This window comes from Nicotiana tabacum, chromosome 22 (genome assembly GCF_000715075.1).
Source record: "Nicotiana tabacum cultivar K326 chromosome 22, ASM71507v2, whole genome shotgun sequence".
Classification (NCBI taxonomy): domain Eukaryota; kingdom Viridiplantae; phylum Streptophyta; class Magnoliopsida; order Solanales; family Solanaceae; genus Nicotiana; species Nicotiana tabacum.
The window spans coordinates 11833476-11851184 of record NC_134101.1 but is presented as its reverse complement, the minus strand read 5'-3'; the positions used below and the strand labels follow the sequence as shown (position 1 = coordinate 11851184).

General features: G+C 35.8%; 1 protein-coding gene across 2 annotated transcripts; it reads left to right on the top strand.

Annotated features, from left to right (window-relative positions):
• Window positions 1-4534: 4534 nt before the first annotated feature.
• On the top strand, window positions 4535-17695 carry LOC107789968 (lysM domain receptor-like kinase 3). 2 transcript variants are annotated; one of them, XM_075245124.1, is made up of 10 exons: window positions 4535-5265; window positions 5513-5725; window positions 5817-5956; window positions 6044-6133; window positions 6383-6488; window positions 6688-6839; window positions 16554-16651; window positions 16763-16901; window positions 17163-17261; window positions 17368-17695. In XM_075245124.1, exons 1-10 carry the CDS (start codon window positions 4611-4613, stop codon window positions 17530-17532), a joined length of 1857 nt encoding a protein of 618 aa, XP_075101225.1. In that variant the 5' UTR covers window positions 4535-4610; the 3' UTR covers window positions 17533-17695. The 2 variants fall into 2 exon arrangements, with proteins under 2 accessions (XP_075101225.1, XP_075101224.1); XM_075245123.1 differs by having other exon boundaries at window positions 4536-5265; window positions 5510-5725.
• Window positions 17696-17709: the final 14 nt, after the last annotated feature.

Here is a 17709-nt window from a genome sequence, read left to right as displayed (position 1 = left end):
TACGCTATGTACCATTTTTCTCTCTCATTCTTTCAGTTATTCTCTCCCAAAATTAATGGGTTGATAATGAGGCATGTTAGAGTTGATTTTGTTGAGCTATATTAGGAGTGTATCATGCTAATTGATATTATTCCCGTTATTAGACAGCTGAACATACTTATTTTTAAGGTAATTGATGTTACTGTATTCATGAATACATGGCTCGAATACATGCGCGTACAGCTGGACTGCCCTGATTTTAGGCCTTTTTTGCTGTTGTATTCATGAGTACAGCAGTGCAAATACATGTGAATACATGCACGTATAGCTAGACTGCTCTAATTTTAGGCATACATGGCGCGAATGCATGTGAATACATGCACGTACAGCCGGACTGCCCTGATTGTTAGACACTTTTTAATGTTCTATTCATGAATACAGCAGCGCGAATACAGCGAATACACTACCTTAACAACTTAATAGTAGCTATAGGAAGTAATTATGTATATGGTAGGTATAGGAAGTTAATAGCCACTAAACAATAGTGGTTTCTGAAGATTTCTCATAAGGGAAATTTTACCTCTTATAGCAAAGGTTTACACCCTGTTTATTATAAATCAAAACCCTTTAAAATATTATTTTTTATAGTTATCTTTTATTTTTTATAGCAAAATATGTATTTATGGTATACACTACCATTAAAGCATTAAATACGCTATGTACCATTTTTCTCTCTCATTCTTTCAGTTATTCTCTCCCAAAATTAATGGGTTGATAATGAGTCATGTTAGAATTGATTTTATTGAGCTATATTATGAGTGTATCATGCTAATTGATATTATTTCCGTTATTAGACAGCTGAACATACCTATTTTTAAGGTAATTGGTGTTACTGTATTCATGAATACATGGCTCGAATACATGCGCGTACAACTGGACTGCCCTGATTTTAGGCCGTTTCTTGCTGCTGTATTCATGAATACAACAACGCGAATATATGCGCGTACACCTAGACTGCCCTGATTTTAAGGGATTTTTGTTGTTGTATTCATGAATACATGGCGCGAATGCATGTGAATACATGCACGTACAGCCGGACTGTCTTGATGTTTAGCTACTTTTTGATGTTGTATTCATGAATACAGCAGCGCGAATACACTACCTTAACAACTTAATAGTAGCTATAGGAAGTAATTATGTATATGGTAGCTATAGGAAGTTAATAGCCACTAAACAATAGTGGTTTCTGAAAATTTCTCTAAGGGAGAATGCAGATAACACAAATTCATACCAATTGGGTTGGAGTTGCAAGCAATTTAACAAGTACAAAGTCATAGAGTTTGTGAGTTATCCAACAGAATAGCTAAATTGGATATAGCATGAAGTTCTACTAATTTATTATGAGTCATGACTTACAAACAGTTCTTAAAACTATTTTTATTTCTTTTCTTTGTTTTTCCATTTCTTAAACAATTAATTAACTATATAATTTTGCATATTTTTCCCTTTTTCGTACTCATGGACTGGATTAGGAACTTCACTTCAGGTGGGGTGATACTAGATTCCTTTCTTTCTAATTTCTATTGATTGTTTTGTTAAGCCCCCTGTAGTATATTAACGATATTAATTGCTCAAGATACTCTTGGGAAAGTTAAAGCATCCTTTATACGAATAAGAAGGGAGGCCTTCAATTCCAACGGTACCGAATTGATAAGCTTCACCGAGCAATTCATTAAACTTAAAGGCCATTTTGGTACAAATATCAAAATTGGGACAATATTTAAATACTTTTATAAATGAAAACACCAAATATTATTTTCAACTTAATTATATTACAAATATAATATCAGATTTTTTATGTCCAAACGATTAAAAAAATACTAAGTAGCTAAAAACATAAGTTGTAGCGGTTTTCATCTTTTTTGTGTTTTTCAAGTTCTTTGTTTTGTGTATCAAGTTAATATGTTTTTTGAAATCACATTTGCAATTGAGAAGTATTGGAATTGATGGGAGATTTTCTGGGAGCTTTTTTGCGGGAGTTTTTCGTTATTTTTGCCCGTCGAAGTGACGTGGCTGATTCAGAATCATGTTTTTTTTTTCTTTGTTCTAGATCATCGGTGTAGTTTTAGTCTCTAACTTCTTGTTAGTGTCAGTTTATGATTTTAGCAACAACAATTTCTCGACACTGAAATACATCCACGCCGAGCAGTCATTGAAGGCCCTCAATCTCAAATATGAGCATAAACCAAGTGTTTAATGGAGTTAGAGTTTCATCTTCCAACAATAATTTCTCGACATTGCTAAACTATACAGATAAATGTTTTACCGCATTTTATTCAAAATTTATTTGAACTAATACAATGGAGTATGCATATATTTTTATTTGAACTAGTTTATAACAATGGTATTCGAACCATGCATCTTACACACTTCTCTACCATTGACAAAGACTTGTGTAATGTTTCAAGAAGTATTCAATATTATGTTTTTTAAAATTCTCATCCTAGTAATCAAAAACTTTTAATAGTAAATAGAATGTTAAAAATGATTTCGTACATTTTGAATAGCATATTGTGAAATAGGAAAATGGCTTGGTTCATGTTTTTTCCAAGCTCTCATCTGGTGATCTACATTTTTAACCACTAAGTAGATTGTCAATAACTTCATACTTTGAATAGTTCAAATTTATCTTATAAAAACAACAACTACTATTACTATTGTGCTCAATCCCAAAAAAATTAGGGTCGGCTCCTAACAAGTGTAATATCACATGTTAAACTACTCTGATATACAGATATATCGATAGTACTATAACATATCACAAAAAGATGGCCGGCATATGACTAACAGTGACTTACTGCTAGTATCACATGTTAATCTTTGGCTTGCATTCATCTCCTTAAATCCAAAGATAATTTGGTTCGCCGGCACCACAAAAGTCCGCCAAATGTTCCACAAATATTGAGTACTTAGGTTTGATTTTGCCGTAGGCTTTAGTCTTCATTAATATAGTAAACTCAGTGTAGCAATAGGTGATGGTGATAATGACATGAGCTATATATATTAAGTAGGATTTAGAGCTTAAGGTCAGGGTTATGTTCCTGCAGAATACAATTTACAAAAGTTAATTCTTTGAATCAGTCATGTTTTAGGAGCGGGGTATGCCGGGAGGTTAAAAAAGACAATGTAAATTTTTCTCTTTTCTTATACTCAGATCTTATTTTTATGTGATGGCGTGTGGTTAGGCAAACACTTAATTTGCTAATTTGACTTAGATATTATATAGTGGTAGTAAACGAACATATGAAAATAATGACTGAACATTAATCTGATAGAGAACTGAAATTTTAAAAGGTGAAGAGCTATTGAAAGTTGTATAGACTAGTGTTATTAGTGTAATTGGTGTCAGAAACTTTGAGACTTTCAAACAAAAAAAGTGTCATGTACAAAGATGGATATGAATTTAGGGGTCGTTTGGTAGGGTGTACAAGAATAGTGTGGAATAAGGTGTATTAGTAATGCATGGATTAGTAATACAAGCATTAGTTATGCAGATATTATTTCTTATCTATTGTTTGGTGTGGTGTATTAAAATTATAATGCATTGCATAATTTTTAATAAAAATAGTTAGTTTACAAAAATGCCCTCCATATTCTCAAGCTTTAAGGGACTTTAAGGATAATTTTATCTTTAACCAACCTAATGCATGCATTAGTAGCCTTGATATTACTAATGCCATGGTTTTCTATGCATTACTTATACATAGGATAATACCAAGTATGATGTATAACTAATACAAGGTTGAAAAAATATACTAAACAAGGTATTAGTAATGAATAGAGCTAATGCTTGCATTATTTTTTCTAATACCTCCTACCAAACCATCCTTAGAGTTAATGAGTTCGGTTTATGGAGTAGGTGTGATCTGTTTTTTATGCGCCATTTGTAAATTTTTTCATAGATATACATGAACAGAGAAAAAGCAATTGGTTCAGTCAAATCCTCGTAAATTAAAGACAAAATCGCTTCTGGTCGTATACATTGTAATGAAATGAGTATTTATTTGATTATTTTAGATACAACAACAACATACCCTTTCCGGAAGAACCTTGGCTCAGGAATATATGATTCTTTCAGATAATTTTTCATTTTCATGAAATGTTCTATCCAATTCTAAATGAATTGTCCTCCTCACTTGGAAACTCCACCTCCACTTACATTGGTTTAAACAGCTTACAATAAAACTTGTAATTTAGCCTTAAAAAGCAAAAACAAAATATAGAAGCCCTAACATTACTTCTTGACTCTCATATATTTCCATTTATGCATTGTAAAAATCGGCAAGTGTGCATTGTAAGCAGTAGAATATTAAAAACCATAAATTCCAACTGATGCAGTATCCTGAAACAGACATTGTAAAATACAATATGATACAATACTATGTTTCAATATATGGCAGTTTACTATTTGAAAAGATAATCAAAATATAACTAAAAAGCATTATGTTACTATGTATTATACGTCAAAGACAAAGCAACAAATAAGCAATGACAAAGAAGTGTTCTCTTAGAATAGCATAATTTTCTTGATCTGATATGTTTTCATTTCATTTCATTTCACTCCAAAACTTATGGCTTCTTGGGGTTACATCCTTATTCTTTATTTCTTGTTTCCTCTGATTTCCCCTAAAATTACAAGAAATTTGGCTTCTGGTGCACCTACACAGTTAACTAATATCTACCCTTTTCCATGCTCGGATCACATCAAGACGTGCAGCGCTTTCCTCTATCAGCATAATGGCCTATCAAAACAGAATATAACCAAACTTTACTCTGTCAATGCATCAGCAATTAAGCCGATTAGCTACGATGACAGACAAGACTACCTAGTAACTGTACCTTGTACTTGTAAAAATGTTAATGAAACTGTTGGATATTTCTATGACACAAGTTACAAACTACAGCTATTGGATACATTTGCAAATGTTTCTAATAACATATATAGTGGCCAGGCTTGGAAAGTTGGAGGAGAAGAAGAAAGTTACAAAGCTGAGGATGTAGTAACTATGCATCTCTTGTGTGGATGTGTAGAAGATGGCCAAAAAACTGTAGTGACATATACTGTTCAGCAGCGCGATACGCTATCAAGTATTGGAGATTCACTTTCTTCTCAAGTTAGTGATATAGAGAAGTTGAATCCTTCCTTGACAAGTCCACAGTTTGTAGATATTGGATGGCTTTTATATGTGCCCATGTATAAAAATGGAGTTCCTCTACCAAATACCGGTTAGTTATACAGTCAAATCTCTCTATAATAGCTTCGTTTGTTCCAGATTTTTTTGGTCGTTATAGCGAAGTGCTATTACAGGGAATATATATTATAACATAGCATGAAAATTGGTTCCAAAAGGAATTGACTTTTATAGTGAAGGGTTGTTATATATCGATGTTGTTATAGAGAAGTCTGTCTATATCTACAATTATTACATAGAAATTTACTTTCCACTGCCTCATTTTCCCCATCATTCAGCAGGAAAGAAGCACGAGGCGCACAAATGGACGATATTAGTTGGAATATTATCAGCTGTGACAGTACTGTCAATGTGTACAGTGATGATATTTATTATCAGGAGAAATAGATTGCAGAAACGCGCCAAGGAAGATCGTGCAGCTATTTCCAAAAGCTTAAGTACTAACAAAACCATGTCTTTGCAGAGGCAGTACATGTATAAAGATCAAACTGAAGGTTTAATTACTGTTTGTCAATTTATTATGATAACAGGAGAAGATTGAATTATAGAAAAATTAACAAAATCAATTGATTCCAACTCTGACAGACATCCCAGTTTTTGAATCAGAAAGGCCAGTAATATACAGTCTTGAAGAAATTGCAGAAGCTACGTGTGATTTTGACGAGTCTAGAATAATTGGACAAGGTGGATATGGGAGTGTATATTATGGGACAATTGGGAAGCAGGTATATATATAGCAATTCCTTTTGTTTTCATTTCTTCATTTTTGCCCATCAGATGCAATTAAAAGGCAATTACCACACTGATATTAGGAAGTTGCAATAAAGAAGATGAGGTCTAACAAGTCCAAGGAGTTTATTGCAGAGCTCAAAGTCTTATGCAAGATCCACCACATAAATGTGGTAAGTAAGTCAAATTGTTAGGTACTTACTTTTAGCATAACTCGTAAAGTTGCTGCCATGTGACTAAGAGGTCACGGGTTCAAGCCGTGGAAATAGCCTCTTGCAGAAATGCAGGATGAGGCTGCGTACAATTGACCCTTGTGGTCCGGCCCTTCCCCGGACCTCGCGCATAGCGGGAGCTTAGTGCACCGGGCTGCCTTTTTTACTTTTGATGAAGATCCAGAATTTATGAAGAGTTTCATCCTGTAGGTGGAGCTGTTGGGTTATGCCAGTGGGGATGATCACCTCTACTTGGTCTATGAGTACATCCCAAATGGTTCTCTCAATGAACATCTTCATCAACCAGTGCTAAAAGGTACTCTTTATAACATGTAAATTCAAACTTTGACCTCATTTTGCTACAGGATTTAATGTGACATGTAGTATAACTGAAGTTCACAAACTGTATAAGTTATAACCCTGCAAAGCACATCGAAAACTAAGATTTCGAAAAGCAAAAAAAGAAAAATTATGCAGAATAATTAGGTAGCTTACATCAACTTGTTGTGAACCAGGTAATAAACCTCTAAGTTGGACTACAAGAACACAGATTGCTTTAGATACTGCAAGGGGTATTGAGTATATCCATGACCATACAAAATCTCGGTATGTTCATCGTGATATAAAAACGAGCAACATTCTACTGGACGAAGCCATGAGAGCAAAGGTGCCTTCTTTCGACTCTTCCTTCAAGTACACCGATATAACATTTAGAACTTGTTGAGGTTTTTGTTAGGAAAAAATAAAAATTTTGAGTAAATTTTAAGTTTTTCCCTCTTGACAATGAGACATTGTCCCATATTGGAAGAGGAAAAGATTTTTGGTGGGTATATATATAATTGTTCTTCTTGTAGCTCTTAAAGAGTTAAGAAGAAAGCAAGCCTCGCGCCGTCGTCGTCGCTCTGCTCCGGCTCCGGCTCGGCTTCGGCTTCGGCTTCGGTCAAATGATTGATTAATTAATTTTTTGGACCAAATTTATTTGTTAATAGTCGTTCATGCATCTTCAAAGTTGACTGCTATAAATATGTGCAGCAGCTGTTGAAGAAAGATACACAAAACTGAAAACTACATTCCACTCCTTCCTCTCAGCATTTCCATACGATTTTCTGAGTTTCTACTCCTTTGTTCTGCATTGTTTTAATTTCAAACAAAGTAACTGTAAGTGTGATTTGCTACCGAACTTTGTGTTCGCTGAAACACTGGGGTTTGAAGTACCGCTACACCAGTGTGTGATTCGTTCTATCCTGGGAGAAAATAATCCATAACCTTGGGTACTAGGAGGGGATTAAATTCCTTAAGGAAACACTGTGAATTTAGTGGGCTCGAATTAATTACTGTTTCATTACGATAACTTATATTTCCCAGAATTATTATTTACAAATACAGCAATATTGGCGGGACTAACAATCTTAAGAAATTTAATATTTATTTTTGTATTTGTGTTATTCTTATTATTCTGCAAACTAAAACCTTTGTGGTTTTGTGTACTCCCGTTTTGGAGAGTAAAGCCTTCGTGGCATTTTGTTGGAGATAAAAATCTACGTGATTTTTACTCCAGTTTGAAAACGTTTGTTTGTGTCATTCTTTTACAGAAAAAAATGACGACTGAAAGCAAAAACCAAGCTGTTCCGACGGTGACTGCCAACGCATCGACAAGCCGAACACCGGCGTTGGCACCGGCAGAAAAACCCGAAAAATTTTCCGGTAGCTTAACTACGTTATGTCTACAGAAGTTCATCAAGAAAGATGTTCCTGATCTGCCAGATAAAACTCCAGAGAATGAACGCTTTGTCGTGATTGAAGCGTGGAAGCATTTTGATTTTTTTATGCAAGAATTATATTCTTAGCGGACTGGATGAAAATCTGTATAATGTATACAGTGGCGTGGAGACGTCAAAAGAATTGTGGAATGCGCTTGAAAAGAAATATAAAACTGAAGATGCTGGGATGAAGAAATTCGTTGCCGCAAAATTTTTGGACTACAAAATGGTAGATAGCAAGTCTGTTATTACCCAAGTTCAGGAATTGCAAGTGATTATTCATGATCTATTTGCTGAAGGTCTTGTCATCAATGAAGCATTCCAAGTAGCAGCAATGATTGAGAAGTTGCCTCCGTTGTGGAAGGACTTCAAAAATTATTTGAAACACAAACGAAAGAAAATGTCCCTTGAAGATCTTATTGTTCGGTTGATAAATCGAAGAGGACAATAAAGCTGTTGAAAGGAGAGGCCGTGGAAATTCAACAATAATGGAAGCAAATATTGTTGAAGATAACAAAAAGAGGAAGAAGGCTTCTGTTCCGAAATACAACCCAAGCAAGAAGCGGTTCAGTAGAAACTGCTATAACTGTGGGAAAATCGGACACAAATCTACGGAGTGTCGTGCTCCGAAGAAAGACAAGAAAAGGGGTCAAGCAAACATGGTAGTAAAACATGATGATGTTGATAACTTGTGTGTCATGCTTTCTGAAATGTAACTTGGTGGGAAATCCTAAATAGTGGTGGTTTGATTCTGGAGCCACTCGCCATGTTTGTGCAGTTAGAGAAGCTTTTGCTACTTATGCTCCTGCTGGACTCGGAAAGACAGTTTATATGGAAAATGCTTCAACAGCAAAAGTTGAAGGATATGGGAAGATATTTCTGAAAATGACTTCTGGCAAGGTCATGACTTTGAACAATGTCCTTCATGTTCCAGAAATGAGAAAGAATTTAGTCTCTACTGGACTTTTTGTTAAGTACGGTTTTAAGTGCGTTTTTGTGTCCGACAATGTTGTCATAAGTAAGAATGAAATATTTGTAGGAAAAGGTTACCTCACCGAGGGCCTTTTCAATCTAAATGTAATGGTTGTGGAAAACAATAATAATATTTTAGCTTCTTCTTACTTACTTGAGTCAAATAATTTATGGCATGTACGTTTGGGTCATGTCAATTACAAAACCTTGCGGAAAATAATTAACTTGGAAGTACTGCCTAAGTTTGAATGCGAAAAATCAAAATGCCAAACATATGTGGAATCTAAGTATATTAAACATTCTTATAAGTTAGTTGAAAGGAATTCAAATCCTTTAGACTTAATTCACACAGAAATTTGTGACATGAAGTCAATACCATCTCGCGGTGGAAAGAAGTATTTCATAACTTTTATTGACGATGGTACTCGATATTGCTATATTTACTTACTGAATAGTAAAGATGAAGTAATAAACGCATTCAGGCAATACAAAAATAAAGTTGAAACGCAACTTAACAAGAAAGTAAAAATGATAAGAAGTGATAGGGTGGTGAATATGAATCTCCTTTTGAAGAAATATGTTTAGAATATGGAATTATTCATCAAACAACAACCCCTTACACGCCCCAATCTAATGGGATTGCGGAAAGAAAGAATCGCACATTAAAGGAGATGATGAACGCGTTGTTGATAAGTTCTGGTTTGCCACAGAACTTGTGGGGGAAGCCATTCTTACGGCTAATCGAATATTAAATCGAGTGCCCCATAGCAAAACACAATCCATTCCATATGAAAAATGGAAAGGAAGGAAGCCCAACTTGAATTATTTTAAAGTGTGGGGGTGTTTGGCAAAAGTGCAAGTTCCTAAACCCAAAAGGGTAAAGATAGGACCGAAAACCGTTGATTGTGTTTTCATAGGATATGCGACAAATAGTAAAGCATATCGATTTTTGGTTCATAAATCAGAAAATCCCGACATTCATAATAATACGGTTATAGAATCAGATAATGCTGAGCTCTTTGAAAATATATATCCGTATAAAAAGGAATGTGAGTCGTTTGGTGAAGGATCTAAACGACCTCGGGAAGAAACAAAAGAAAGTATATGTAATCAGGAGGATCCAAGACGTAGTAAACGTCAAAGAACGTCTACTTCATTTGGACCAGATTTTGTGACTTTCTTATTGGAGAATGAGCCTCAAACATTTAAAGAAGTTATGACTTCTTCCGAATCATTGTTTTGGAAAGAGGCAGTCAACAATGAAATAGAATCCATATTGAACAACCATACATGGGAATTGGTTTATCTTCCTCCTGGAAATAAACCTTTGGGTTTTAAATGAATTTTTAAGAGAAAAATCAAAGATGATGGTACTATTGATAAATTCAAGGCAAGACTCGTAGTCAAAGGGTATAGACAACGAGAAGGTCTAGACTACTTTGATACATACTCTCCAGTTACAAGAATTACGTCCATACGGATGTTAGTAGTATTAGCTGCAGTGTATGGTCTTGAAATTCATCAAATGGATGTTAAGACGGCCTTCTTAAATAGAGAGTTGGAGGAAGAAATTTACATGGAACAACCTAAAGAGTTTGTGGTTCCAGGTAAAGAAAAGAAGGTATGTAGACTTGTTAAGTCTCTTTACGGACTAAAACAAGCACCCAAACAATGGCATGCGAAATTTGACCAAACAATATTGTCAAATGATTTTAAGATAAATGAATATGATAAATGTGTGTACATTAAAAATGTTCCAAATCACATAGTCATTGTTTGCCTATATGTGGATGATATGCTGATAATGAGTAATGACATTGCCAACATAAATGCTACTAAGCGTATGCTCAATAGCAAGTTTGATATGAAAGACTTGGGAGTTGCTGATTTAATTCTGGGAATTAAGATCCATAAGACTCCTCAAGGTCTGGCATTGTCACAATCTCATTATATTAAGACAGTACTTGAAAAATTCAAGCACTTGAGCTTTAAAGTTGCAAAGACTCCAATTGACGTGAATCTTGCATTAGCAAAGAATAAAGGCCAAAGCATATCACAATTGGATTATGCTCGTGTGTTGGGATGCTTAATGTATATCATGAATTGTACACGACCAGATATAGCTTGTGCTATAAGTAAACTGAGTCGATATACGAGCAATCCAGGCCAATCTCATTGGATGGCAATGAAACGAGTTTTGGGATATTTAGAACATACCCAGAACTTTGACTTGCACTACAGTAAATTCCCTGCGGTGATTGAGGGATACTGTGATGCAAATTGAATCACCGGTTCAACTGATTCTAAGTCCACGAGTGGATATGTATTCACTATTGGTGGAGGAGCGGTATCTTGGAAGTCGTCCAAACAAACATGTATTGCCCGCTCTACAATGGAGGCTGAATTCATAGCCTTAGATAAAGCCGGTGAAGAAGTTGAATGGCTCCGGAATTTCTTGGAAGACATTCCATTTTGGCCCAAACCGTTGGCACCAATATGCATACATTGTGATAGTCAAGCGAAAATTGGAAGGGCTGGGAGCGTTATGTATAATGGTAAATCTCGTCATATATGACGAAGACATAAAACCGTTAGGCAATTACTCTCTAGAGGAATTATCACGATTGACTATGTAAAGTCAAGTGATAATATGTCGGATCCACTTACAAAAGGCCTAACTAGAGAGGTAGTTGAGAAATCATCAACGGGAATGGGGCTATGGCCGAGAACAAGTCATTGTGGCGGTAACTCTACCTAGAAGACTGGAGATCCCAAAATCTAGGTTCAAGGAGATCAAACAAAGTCATTAATGACGGTTCAACATTGTCAAATAAAATTTTAGTCCGTTCTCGTGATGAGACAATGTTCAGTACCAAGGATAAAGCATTAAGGCTTTTTAATAATTTCTAAATTTGATACGGGGTATATCAAATAGTGTATCTACAGGATGACACGTTTAGGAATCACCTATGTAAGTGTGAAGTGTTAGCCGCTTCAAGGAGAACTTTGTAAGGTCAGTTCTCTACGCACTTATGAAACCAGGCGGTGTTCATGGCTGAAACGAACACAACAATGAGAACCAAAGACGGTTAAGGGTTGATTGTGTGACTTATGTTTGTCTAGGTATACACCAAAGATCGACGGTTCAAAGATATCAAATCTACCGATTGACCGAGTATATCCGACATAAGTTCACTACGGAAAGTTCAAAGGGGAAACCTACTTATCCAGATACGATTAATCCTTGCTTGCAAATCACACAGTTTTTCCATGCATACTTCCGTGATATAGCCATTCCCCATTCATGTGGGGGATTGTTGAGGTTTTTGTTATTTAAGATGAAATAGTCTTAAAATGAAGGTGAATGAGAAATGGAGGGAAAAATGAAACTTTTGAGTAAAATTTTAAGTTTTCCCCTCTTGAGAATGAGACATTATCCCATATTGGAAGAGGAAAAGATTTTTGGTGGGTATATATATAATTGCTCTTCTTGTAGCTCTTAAAGAGTTAAGAAGAAAGCAAGCCTCGCGCCGTCGTCGTCGTCGCTCGCTCTGCTCGGCTTCGGTCAAATGATTGATTGATTAATTTTTTGGACCAAATTTATTTATATATATGTGCAGCAGCTGTTGAAGAAAGACACACACAATACACAAGACACAAAACTGAAATCGCTCAATAGATTTGGCTATACATTGCACTCCTTCCTCTCAGCATTTCCGTACGATTTTCTGAGTTTCTACTCCTTCGTTCTAGATTATTTTAACTTCAAACAAAGCAACTGTAAGTGTGATTTGCTACCGAACTTTGTGTTCGCTGAAACACTGGGGTTTGAAGTACCGCTACACCAGTGTGTGATTCGTTCTATCCTGGGAGAAAATAATCCATAACCTTGGGTACTAGGAGGGGATTAAATTCCTTAAGGAAACACTGTGAATTTAGTGGGCTCGAATTAATTACTGTTTCATTACGATAACTTATATTTCCCAGAATTATTATTTACAAATACAGCAATATTGGCGGGACTAACAATCTTAAGAAATTTAATATTTATTTCTGTATTTGTGTTATTCTTATTATTCTGCAAACTAAAACCTTTGTGGTTTTGTGTACTCCCGTTTTGGAGAGTAAAGCCTTCGTGGCGTTTTGTTGGAGATTAAAATCTACGTGATTTTTACTCCAGTTTGAAAACGTTTATTAAACGTTTGTTTGTGTCATTCTTTTACAGAAAAAAATGACGACTGAAAGCGAAAACCAAGCTGTTCCGATGGTGACTGCCAACGCATCGACAAGCCGAACACCGGTGTTGGCACCGGCAGAAAAACCCGAAAAAATTTTCGGGATTGATTTCAAGCGCTGGCAGCAGAAGATGCTCTTCTACTTAACTACGTTATGTCTACAGAAGTTCATCAAGGAAGATGTTCTTGATCTGCCAGATAAAACTCCAGAGAATGAACACTTTGTCGTGATTGAAGCGTGAAAGCATTCTGATTTTTTTATGCAAGAATTATATTCTTAGCGGACTGGATGATAATCTGTATAATGTATACAGTGGCGTGGAGACGTCAAAAGAATTATGGAATACGCTTGAAAAGAAATATAAAACTGAAGATGCCGGGATGAAGAAATTCGTTGCCGCAAAATTTTTGGACTGCAAAATGGTAGATAGCAAGTCTGTTATTACCCAATTCCAGGAATTGCAAGTGATTATTCATGATCTACTTGCTGAAGGTCTTGTCATCAATGAAGCATTCCAAGTAGCAGTAATGATTGAGAAGTTGCCTCCGTTGTGGAAGGACTTCAAAAATTATTTGAAACACAAACGAAAGGAAATGTCTCTTGAAGATCTCATTGTTCGGTTGAGAATCGAAGAGGACAATAAAGCTGCTGAAAGGAGAGGCCGTGGAAATTCAACAATAATGGGAGCAAATATTGTTGAAGATAACAAAAAGAGGAAGAAGGCTTTTGTTCCGAAATACAACCCAAGCAAGAAGCGGTTCAGTGGAAACTGCTACAACTATGGGAAAATCGGACACAAATCTACGGAGTGTCGTGCTCCGAAGAAAGACAAGAAAAGGGGTCAAGCAAACATGGTAGTAAAGCATGACGATATTGATAACTTTTGTGCCATGCTTTCTGAATGTAAGTTGGTGGGAAATCCTAAACAGTGGTGGTTTGATTCTGGAGCCACTCGCCATGTTTGTGTAGTTAGAGAAGCTTTTGCTACTTATGCTCCTGCTGGACCCGAAAAGATAGTTTATATGGGAAATGCTTCAACAGCAAAAGTTGAAGGATATGGGAAGATATTTCTGAAAATGACTTCTGGCAAGGTCATGACTTTGAACAATGTCCTTCATGTTCCAGAAATGAGAAAGAATTTAGTCTCTACTGGACTTCTTGTTAAGTACGGTTTTAAGTGCGTTTTTGTATCCGACAATATTGTCATAAGTAAGAATGAAATATTTGTAGGAAAAGGTTACCTCACCGAGGGCCTTTTCAATCTAAATGTAATGGTTGTGGAAAACAATAATAATATTTCAGCTTCTTTTTACTTACTTGAGTCAAATGATTTATGGCATGTACATTTGGGTCATGTCAATTACAAAACCTTGCGGAAAATGATTAACTTGGAAGTACTGCCTAAGTTTGAATGCGAAAAATCAAAATGTCAAACATGTGTGGAATCTAAGTATGTTAAACATCCTTATAAGTCAGTTGAAAGGAATTCAAATCTTTTAGACTTAATTCACACAGATATTTGTGACATGAAGTCAATACCATCTCGCGGTGGAAAGAAGTATTTCATAACTTTTATTGACGATGGTACTCGATATTGCTATGTTTATTTACTGAATAGTAAAGATGATGCAATAGACGCATTTAGGCAATACAAAAATGAAGTTGAAACACAACTTAACAAGAAAGTAAAAATGATAAGAAGTGATAGGGGTGGTGAATATGAATCTCCTTTTGACGAAATATGTTTAGAATATGGAATTATTCATCAAACAACAGCCCCTTACACGCCCCAATCTAATGGGATTGCGGAAAGAAAGAATCGTACATTAAAGGAGACTGGAGATCCCAAGATCTAGGTTCAAGGAGATCAAACAAAGTCATTAATGACGGTTCAACATTGTCAAATAAAATTTTAGTCCGTTCTCATGATGAGACAATGTTCAGTACCAAGGATAAAGCATTAAGGTTTTTTCATGATTTCTAAATTTGATACGGAGTATATCAAATAGTGTATCTACAAGATGACACGTTTAGGAATCACCTATGTAAGTGTGAAGTGTTAGCCGCTTCAAGGAGAACTTTGTAAGGCCAGTTCTTTACGCACTTATAAAACTAGGCGGTGTTCATGGTTGAAACGAACACATCAATGAGAACCAAAGACGGTTAAGGGTTGATTGTGTGACTTATGTTTAAACCAAAGATCGACGGTTCAAAGATATCAAATCTACCGATTGACCGAGTATATCCGACATAAGTTCACTACGGAAAGTTCAAAGGGAAACCTACTTATCCAGATGCGATTAATCCTTGCTTGCAAATCACACAATTTTTCCATGCATACTTCCGTGATATAGCCATTTCCCATTCATGTGGGGGATTGTTGAGGTTTTTGTTATTTAAGATGAAATAGTCTTAAAATGGGGGTGAATAGGAAATGGAGGGAAAAATAAAATTTTTGAGTAAAATTTTAAGTTTTTCCCTCTTGACAATGAGACATTGTCCCATATTGGAAGAGGAAAAGATTTTTGGTGGGTATATATATAATTGCTCTTCTTGTAGCTCTTAAAGCGTTAAGAAGAAAGCAAGCCTCGCGCTGTCGTCGTCGTCGCTCACTCTGCTCGGCTTCGGCTTCGGTTTCGGCTTCGGTTTCGGATGGATTTGGATTTGGATTTGGATTTGGATTTGGTCAAATGATCAATTGATTGATTAATTTTTTGGACCAAATTTATTTGTTAATAGTAAATATTAACGTAAGATTATCCGCATTTGTAACGGATATGTTCCAATCCGTGTATTGACCACCAGCTGCAATAGCAGCCGCCTAATGCTCTTCCCACCATGGCCAAGTGCTTGCTCCACAAACAAGCTAGTGCATGTTCCACCATGGAGGGTGGAGGGTCGTTCATCTTCAAAGCTGACTACTATAAATATGTGCAGCAGCTGTTGAAGAAAGATACACAAAACTGAAAACGCTCAACTTTGGCTATACATTGCACTCCTTCCTCTCAGCATTTCCATACGATTTTCTGAGTTTCTACTCCTTTGTTCTGCATTGTTTTAACTTCAAACAAAGCAACTGTAAGTGTGATTTGCTACCGAACTTTGTGTTCGCTGAAACACTGGAGTTTGAAGTACCGCTACACCAGTGTGTGATTCGTTCTATCCTGGGAGGAAATAATCAATAACCTTGGGTACTAGGAGAGGATTAAATTCCTTAAGGAAACACTGTGAATTCAGTGGGCTCGAATTAATTACTGTTTCATTACGATAACTTATATTTCCCAGAATTATTATTTTCAAATACAGCAATATTGGCGGGACTAACAGAACGTGTATATTTTTTTAATCAGAAGTGGACTAGAACTTCTTATAGTTTTCATTAAACATACATCCAAGAAAGTTGTCTCTAATAGGTTGCAGATTTTGGTCTGGCAAAACTAGTTGGTCGAACCAATGAAGATGAATTCTTAGCGACTCGCCTAGTTGGAACACCAGGATATCTTCCCCCTGAGTAAGCATCTGAATTTACACATCTTGTTAGTCAATCTATTTGTTTTTTATAATGGAATGCCTCATTGTCTAGCAATGTCAAATCCATTTTGATGTCTCATATATGTTACAGATCTGTGAAAGAGCTGCAGATAACTACCAAAACAGATGTTTTTGCATTTGGAGTAGTTCTTGCAGAACTAATAACTGGCAAACGTGCACTCATTCGTGAAAATGGAGATCCTAACAAGATGAAATCACTCATCTCAATTGTAAGTCAACCATTTAGCATAGAGAATGAAACACTATCACATCAACGACTACTTGACTAGCATAGAAAATTGACACTTTTTAGAACATGATGGAATAGCAAAAATTTTATATGAAAAAACAAAAAGAACCTAAAACGAGAATAACTGAGATGTCAGGAGATCACTGTCTTGCTTGTTACAGCTTAAGTTTATATAGGCCAATGTTTATTTCAACATAGTTAGTCTTTCATTAACAAAAGAGTGTGTCCGCTGAATGGTCAGATTCAAGAAATATTCCAAGATGAGGATCCAGAGTCAGCATTGGAATCCTTTATAGATGGAAATATAAAGGGATGCTATCCCTTGGAAGATGTATACAAGGTTGGCCATCTAAATATATCTTGATGTTCAAGTCTCTTACGCCTTTTATAAATCCAGTAAACTATGAATTTAGAGCTGACATTTACTTTCTGATTACTCTCTACAGATGGGAGAAATTGCAGACTGGTGCCTAAGTGAAAATGCAATTAACAGACCAGAAATGCGGGAGGTGGTTGTTGCGTTATCTCAAATCAGGACCTCGTCCACAGAATGGGAGGCATCATTAGGAGGAGACAGTGTGGTTTTTAGTGGACTCTTTAACGGGAGATGAAATGAAGCAAAACTCTTAATTTTTAAAATAGAGTGAAAATCTTACTACTGCAAGCAGTTAATTATGTTCTGCTTATTGATGGAATTTCTTTTTCATTTTCCTGTCTTGTAAAGTTACAAAATGTTTGATAAACAGGCATATAAATTCAGCATTTTGGTTTCTACTTGGCTTCAGAGT